Source organism: Salmo salar, chromosome 14, assembly GCF_965601325.2.
Source record: "Salmo salar chromosome 14, fSalSal1, whole genome shotgun sequence".
NCBI classification, from domain to species: Eukaryota; Metazoa; Chordata; class Actinopteri; order Salmoniformes; family Salmonidae; genus Salmo; species Salmo salar.
The window spans coordinates 4724581-4732907 of record NC_138304.1 but is presented as its reverse complement, the minus strand read 5'-3'; the positions used below and the strand labels follow the sequence as shown (position 1 = coordinate 4732907).

The 8327-nt window shown below is 42.4% G+C and overlaps 1 protein-coding gene across 1 annotated transcript; it reads right to left on the bottom strand.

The window, feature by feature from the left end:
* Nucleotides 1-5322: 5322 nt before the first annotated feature.
* On the bottom strand, nt 5323-7407 carry rnf182 (ring finger protein 182). The gene has a single exon (XM_014139456.3). The coding sequence runs from the start codon at nt 6994-6996 to the stop codon at nt 6136-6138; it is 861 nt and encodes a 286-aa protein (XP_013994931.3). The 5' UTR covers nt 6997-7407; the 3' UTR covers nt 5323-6135.
* Nucleotides 7408-8327: the final 920 nt, after the last annotated feature.

Here is an 8327-nt window from a genome sequence, read left to right as displayed (position 1 = left end):
GAACATATCCTCTGCAGCAGCGGTAACTCTGGGTCTTCCCTTCCTGTGGCGGTCCTCGTGAGAGCCAGTTTCATCATATCGCTTGATGGTTTTTGTGACTGCACTTGAAGAAACTTCTTGAAATTTTCCGCATTGACTGACATGTCTTAAAGTAATGATGGACTGTCGTTTCTCTTTATTTATTTGAGCTGTTCTTGCCACAATATGGACTTGGTCTTTTACCAAATAGGGCTATCTTCTGTATACCACCCCTACCTTGTCACAACACAACTGATTGGCTCAAACGCATTAAGAAGGAAAGATATTCCACAAATGAACTTTTAACAAGGCACACCTCATAATTGAAATGCATTCCAGGTGACTACCTCATGAAGCTGGTTGAGAGAATGCCAAGAGTGTGAAAAGCTGTCATCAAGGCAAAGGGTGGCTACTTTGAAGGATCTCAAATATAAAATATATTTTGATTTGTTTGACACTTTTTTGGTAACTAATGATTCTGTATGTGTTTTTTCATAGTTTTGATGTCTTCACTATTATTCTACAATGTAGAAAACATTAAAAATAAAGAAAAACCCTGGAATGAGTAGATGTGTCCTAACTTTTGACTGGTACTCTATATATATGGATAAGAAGTCCCAGAGAGATAGGTATATGCCGGGGGCGTGCTACGACACAGACATGCATTTATTTATGTCAGAAGGCTAGTATACAGATATTGACATACAGAAGGAAGTTAATTTGTTAATTTTCAATCAGAATATTTTGTTTAAAGATTAGCATTATATTGTTAGATTATAGCAGTAACTCTGGTAGGCCTGAAACAGACTTCCTCACCTCTAGTTCAACTGCCGGGGTCAGTAGGAGTGCCGGGGCACACTGCCTTCATATTATAGGCCTGCAGTAGGTAAAGCTTAATAATAGCCCCACCATACTAAGCCTTCACAAACGTTTCTTATTTTTATTAGGGTAATATCAAAAGCAGTCGAGCGAATTTAAACCATGGGAAAAAAATCACTACTCTCCCCTGTGCCCAGTAAAAAAAACACACAACACTCCCCTATTTTGGACCATCCTCCCCCCAGTAAATGTCGATTTGTCCCTAAGATAGTTAGACAATCTACTCTATCTTGATTGATTGCCTGAAATGGCTTAGTAGCTAGTCATGAAGTCGTGAGATTGGGAACCTATCTAGCTGGCTAGCTAAAGCCAAATTCATAAAATGTCTGGGTGGCTAGAATTACAGAGAAACAACAATAAGAAAGAATCAATAGGCTACATAGCTTGATCAAATTCATTTACAAACATACCTCCTGCGAGTCCTGGCCATTACCGGCAGCATGTATTCATGTATGCCAAGCGAAGCCAGGCTTCCCTCAAAAATGTATCAATAAAAAAATATATATAATAATAATTTATCTTTTGTCTCTCTGTGTTTCATAATTTCCCTTCAATTTGCAAGAGGCTGAATGTATCTCTCTGGAGAAAGCATCCGAGCGTGCAAAACAGCGCCACCCTGTCTCTGTATGTGTAGGCCATCTATCTGATGCTGTCTGATCCAAAAGAGATATTCTTGCCGCCAGTAGCATTGAATGCAAGGAAAGCCAGCAAGCATTTGGCCTCCCTTGATAAAAACAATATAAAATAATAGCCAATCAGCATTGAGCGAGACTGAGTGAGCTCAATTGTGAATGGTCCTGACGCACAAAAAAAAAGTGTCAAGGGAAACCAGTTTGGATTTGGCATCACTCATATCAAATCACATTGAGAGCATACGTCATTGACAGAAAGAACTTGAATTGTTACATCTTGTTACGTTGTTGTCCTCCAGTGGCTAGCCAGCTAAAATGGTCCCTTTCCCATATTAGCCATGGATGGAGATTTGGACTTGGGGTTTTACTTAATTGTCTGTACTGGCCAATGATTATAACGGCAATCCTGATCCAATCATTACTGATCCATTCACACATTGTGCCCCTGGCCTGAAAGGATGGAAGTTCAATACATAGCTAGACGTAGAAGGCTAATTAATGTTAACTAGCTAACATTGCCCATGAAAAAGGCAAGCACTTTAGCCAGGTAGCATAAGACAACAACAAAAATAAAAGCATGTAGAGTATAACTGTTTCGTTAACATGAAAGAGAGGAGGATGGCATTGGCTTGAGTCAACATGTTTTTTCTACTTGCACGAACGCACACGCAAACACGCACACAAAGCATATTGCATGAGTTACTACTCGCCGTGGTTCTAAATCAATAGTTGTTTAGTGGTCCGAAAATGTCGTAAACATGAACTTGTTTGACCATGCTGTAGGTCATATAACTGTTACATGCAATATGCTTAGTGGACTTCACAGGACAGAAGTTGCTCTCCGGTTAGGGTTAGGGTACTCTTATCCAGAGTGCACACATTTTCATACTTTATTTCGTACTGGTCCCCTGCGGGAACCGCATCCACACCCCTGGCGTTGCAAGCACCATGCTCTACCAACTGAGCTAAACGGGACCACATGTAATTCACTGTTCACTTGCTGTTTTCACAGCTTGTCAGGCAAGACCTCAGAATAAAAGTGCATCATGCGACACACATACCCTTGTGACACCTCCTCAGTTGTTGCCAGAATCTCCATTGACTCCTAGCAAAAGGATACGTCATCATGAGGCCTCTCATAGTGACCCGAGTTACTGCCCTAATGACACAGACGTCTTCATAGAAAACGGTAATGTGGGTTATGTGAAAAGTTGTACAAAAAAGTTTGCCAGTTTGATGAACTAGTAGGTTAGCCTGATTGCTGTGTTTATCATTCTATTTCACTTCACATATCATGATATTTAAAGTGAAATAGAAAGGTGAATGCAGCCATCAGGTTGGAGCAGGGAACTCCTGTTGTAGACGGGACACCACGCTGGAAGTGTCACGCCCTGATCTGTTTCACCTGTGGTTGTCTCCACCCCCCTCCAGGTGTCGCCCATCTTCCTCACTTATCCCCTGGGTATTTATACCTGTGTTTTCTGTCTGTGCCACTTTGTCTTGTTTGTTCAAGCCTACCAGTGGTTTGTGTCTCAGTGCCTGCTTTTTCCATTCTCTCTTTTATTGCCCTCCTGGTTTTGACCCTTGCACGTCCTGACTCCGAGCCTGCCTGTCTGACCACTCTGCCTGCCTGCCGTCCTGTACCTTTGCCCAACTACTCTGGATTATCAACCCCTGCCTGCCTTGACCTGTCGTTTGCCTGCCCCTGTTGTTACAATAAATATTGTTACTTCTACACAGTCTGCACTTGGGTCTTACCTGAACCCTGATAGGAAGGAATGACCACTTTGACATGTTTGCCTAAGTAACCCCATTACCACCAGACAAATTGTCGATAGGCAGAGTATCTGTATCAACTGGAGATGAAAGGTGCACATTGTTATATTAGCAGAACAATGCTTCTGTGGTATTATGTAAAAAAAAAAATATTCTACTTAGACCTGTTACTACACTGAACAAAAATATGAACACAACATGCAACAAGATTTCACTGAGTTACAATTCATATAAGGAAATCTGTCAATTACAATAAATTAATTAGGCCCATATCTATATATTTTACATGGACGTGGATCAGAAAACCAGTCAGTATCTGGTGTGACCACCATTTGATTCATGCAGCACGACACATCTCCTTCACATAGAGTTGATCAGGCTGTTGATTGTGGCCTGTGGAATGTCCCACTCCTCTTCAATGGCTATGCTTAGTTGCTGGATATTGGCGGGAATTGGAACACGCTGTCGTGCACGGCAATCCAGAGCATCCCAAACATGCTCAATGGGTGACATGTCTGAGTATGCATTGTCCGAAGTTTCTGCCTGCCCATACCATAACCATGGGGCACTCTGTTCACAATGTTGACGTCAGCGAACTGCTTGCCCATACAACACTGTCTGACATCTGCCCGGTACAGTTGAAACCAGGATTAATCTGTGAAGAGCACACTTCTCCAGTGTGCCAATGGCCATCGAAGGTGAGCACTTGCCCACTGAAGCTGGTTATGATGAGAAACTGCAGTCAGGTCAAGAACCTGGGTGAGGACGACGAGCATGCAGATGAGCTTTCCTGAGACGAAATATGACGCAATTGCTGAATTTATGTAGATTTTCTAAACTAAGTGTTTAGATAACTTTAAAATGTACACTGAACAAAAATATTTACGCAACATGTAAGGTGTTGGTCCCATGTTTCATGAGCTGAAATAAAAGAGCCCAGGAATTTTCCATACGCACAAAAAGCTTATTTCTCAAAAAATTAATTGCATACATTTGTTTACATCCCTGTTAGTGAGCATTTCTCCTCGGCAAGATAATCCATCCACCAGACAGTGTGGCATATCAAGAACATGATTAAACAGCATGATCATTACACAGGTGCATCTTGTGCTGGCGGACAATAAAAGGACACTCTAAAATGTGCCTTTTTGTCACACAGCACAATGCCACAGATGTCTCAAGTTTTGAGGAAGTGTGCAATTGGCATGTTGACTGCAGGAATGTCCACCAGAGCTGTTGCCAGAGAATTTAATGTTAATTTCTTTACCATATCCGCCTCCTTTTAGGTGGATGGATTATCTTGGCAAAGGAGAAATGCTCAATAACAGGGATGTAAACAAATTTGTGCACAAAATTACAGAGAAATAAGCTTTTTGTGATTCTTGTTAATATTTTATTTTAGCTCATGAAACAAGGGACCAACACTTTACATGTTGCGTTCATATTTTTGTTCAGTATATGTAGATATCTTTGTTAGAATGAAAATTATTCTTCTCTTGACGGAATTATGCTGAATGTAAATGTCTCAATTTACTCCACTCCCCTACAGGTTAACTTTTGAATTCCCCCAACTGTACGTTAGGACTACAAAAGAAGAAAGCCTGGCAATGTAATGCGTATAAAGGATTACATCTGTTATGCTATTTGAGAAAATGCAATAACATCAGTAACATTTCTTGCTGGGTATAGATAGTCTTTCCTGTTACAAAATCATTCCAAAAAGTACATCTATCTGAAACTAGTTTTGTTAATTAATAGCATAGCTAATCCACATCTCCATTTTGCACTTGTCCTTAGATATATGCAAACATCTCATTAAGATATTGAGATTATTAAAACAAAGGGGTTATTCATAACACCTGGGCTGTGTTCATTTGGCCCCAACTGGAAGAAAACTGACTGAAACAAGGAGGAACTTTCTGGACTTGTCCAATAAGAAACACTTGTTTTTGTGTTCCCGTTGCAAAACATTTTTTGCTCCTTGTGTGCCCTAATGAATAAGACCTGTTGTGTTCAATTAAAAAAAAAATCTGTTGCGTGCTGTAATGATCACAACCCTTGACTGCCATGGTCAATTTGTCATTTGCATTTCTGCACCCAATTCTGAATAAGAAGCATCTATTTACTCCCCTGTATGAATTGTGGATTATCCCGTAAACATTCTGAAGGTGATATGCCAAATTAACTTTACATTTGAGAAACAATTTTCATTAACATACATTTTTTTTTTTATGATGTTTATTGTCAGATACACCAGAATGATGATGATAGTACATACATTTATGGTGGCGGTTATATTATGACTCATATTCTTGGTGTCCTCCACATTATTCACGTCCTTTATAACAAATTATTATTTACACTGACTTGCCAAAGCTTAGCATTTGTTCCTCCCACTAAGTACTTTCAATACAAATGTATACATTTCTACTGTGCCAATTATGGCCAGATAGTTATATTGTTAATACCTCAAAATGAAAAAAAGAATGCGTCATCATTTTTCTGATTGCGAAAGCATACCCGATACTTACTGCGACTTCTTATTTAAGTATAGTTGGATATTTGGTGGACCGTTTTGTTTACACAGTACACAAATTACATAATCTAAATGAATGACTAGAACTGAAAATACCAAAACTTAACATTGATCTAAACTGTACATCTCTTGTACCTGCTCTCTTCCCATTTACAATCCGCCAAGTCATTTGAGCCTGAGTAAAAAATAAAATAAAATAAAAAATGAAATATTCTATGGTATCCAGGATGCCAATTTCCATTGTCAGTAGTAACGATCTCATTCGGAAAAATGTAACATTTCTGCAACCCGTTCTTAACCTCCTCGGATGATCGTTCTTTGGCTGCTATGGGGCATAAGGTCCCAGAACTCGTGACAGAGGCACTGGCAGAAGCCGTAAACCATGATCATGACGAGGCTTGCCGGGACCAGGCTTACCAGAAGGACCCCCAGGGTGGTCTTCTGCATGATGAGCAGGTAGACCCCCATGGGCAAGGAGCTGAAGTAGAGGAGCCCCAACACCCACACCAATGCCCGGGCAGCACAGTTCCACACCGCCCACCTCTGGGTGATGGAGGCCATGGAGTCCAGACTGGAGGAGTGGTAATCCCTACCCTGGATGGTGGCCACTCCAGGGGGGTGGGAGTGAAGTTGGTAGGGGTGGTGGTCCTGAGGGGATGGAGGCGGTTCCATGATGGTGATGACCATGTAGTTGGGTGAGCCGCGGATGGAGGAGTAGGTGGTGGTGGTGGTAGTAGTGGTAGTGGAGGAGGATGGGGAGCCGCTGGGAGGGTTGCCCATGAGCGAGCTTAGGTGCCTGGGGCTGAGCAGTAGCTCGGTGGGGCCCTCAGTGTGGTAGTGCAAGTTCCTCTGGTTCCGGGTCTGGAGGGCCAGCGCTGCCACCAAGTTGCAGTCATCTGGCAGGTTGCCCACCGCCTCGCCCGGGAAACTAGTGACGAACCGGCAAAACGGACACACCACAGCATTGGGTGGCGACTCGCCCAGGTCTAAGATCTTGGCCAGGCACTTGGCACACAGGCGGTGACAGCACTCGAGGACCTTAGGGCGCCGGCTGCCCAGGCTATATGGGCAGTAACAGATCATGCACTCCAGCTCCTCCGTGCTGAAGCCCTCCACTATCCCCTCTTCCTCCATATTCCGTAACTTCCCCATCATCCTAATTTCTTTTTCTTTCTTTCTTTTCTTTCTTTCTTTCTTTCTTTCTTTCTTTCTTTCTTTCTTTCTTTCTTTCTTTCTTTCTTTCTTTCTTTCTTTCTTTCTCAACTCTGTCTGTCTCAGCTCCCCACAGGATCAACGGAGGAAGATGACAGTCCAAAGCTTTTGGTGAAATTCAGCGTTGGAAGACATGGCGAGAGGCAGCAGCAGCCTTCCTATGGCGACGACAGTAGCAACGCTCCGCTCCGGAGGAGATTTCAGGGTCATCCTGGTTGTCTGTGCAGCTCCTGGGGTGTGTGTATGTGTGGGTGTGGGTGTGTGTATGGGAAGCCTAGCGCGTTCTAGCCTCCGTGGTACTCGCCTCGGTGCAGTTTGGGGTAGGCCTAACTACGCGTCATGCAGGGCCAAAAGCCTTTCATGCACCACAGAGAGAGAGAAAGAGAGCGAGAGAGAGATGGAGGGGAGAGGCCATCATTGAAAAAAAAAGATTTGTGTTAACACAGCATTAGAACAGAAAAAACAGGGGCAATGAACAACAAAGCAGGGCCTGTACAAACCAGGGCTGGAATTTTCGAGGCCAGCCTTTTGTTGCCAGTTTAAATTCAATCCAATTAGTGGTGGGTTCCCTTTCGTTTTCTGGTACTCTGTCTGTTAATGGTGTCTGTGTGTGTGTGTGTGTGTGTGTGTGTGTGTGTGTGTGTGTGTGTGTGTGTGTGTGTGTGTGTGTGTGTGCATGAAGAATCTTCCAAAGAGTTTTCGGTCTGAAGGAGATGACAGGATGTACTGATCAACTCAATGTTGATGATAATTTTTCTGGAAGTGAAGATAACATGGAGGAGGTGAAGACTTATGGGCCAGTAAAGACTTCTGTGATTGGGAGTGAAAATGGAGCATGTCATTGTTGGGGATAGTGATTTGGCAGTAAACTGTGCTCTATTTGAAAGAACTTCTATGCCTAATCACAACGATGTTGGTCTGGATGCTGAAAGGGGAAACTTGCTGAATGATAAGAGAAAAGATAGTCAAAGAATTTCTTTTAGGTTATTTACAGAAAAATAAGTCCTGGATGCTTTTCTAGCAGTAGACAACAAGACATCCACAGGGGCTGACCAATTGGATCCCAGTATGCTTAAGTGTGCAACACCTAGCATTGTTGGCTCAATAACCCACATTTTTTATCTAACATTGTTATCAGGAAATATTCTACAAATATGGAAATCAGCTCTTGTGCTGCCACTCCATAAGAGCAGGGATAGTAGGGATCTTAGTAAGTATTGCCCCCTTTCAAGGCTTTTTTTGTCTATCTCAGAGTTTTGAATCCTTGGTAAATG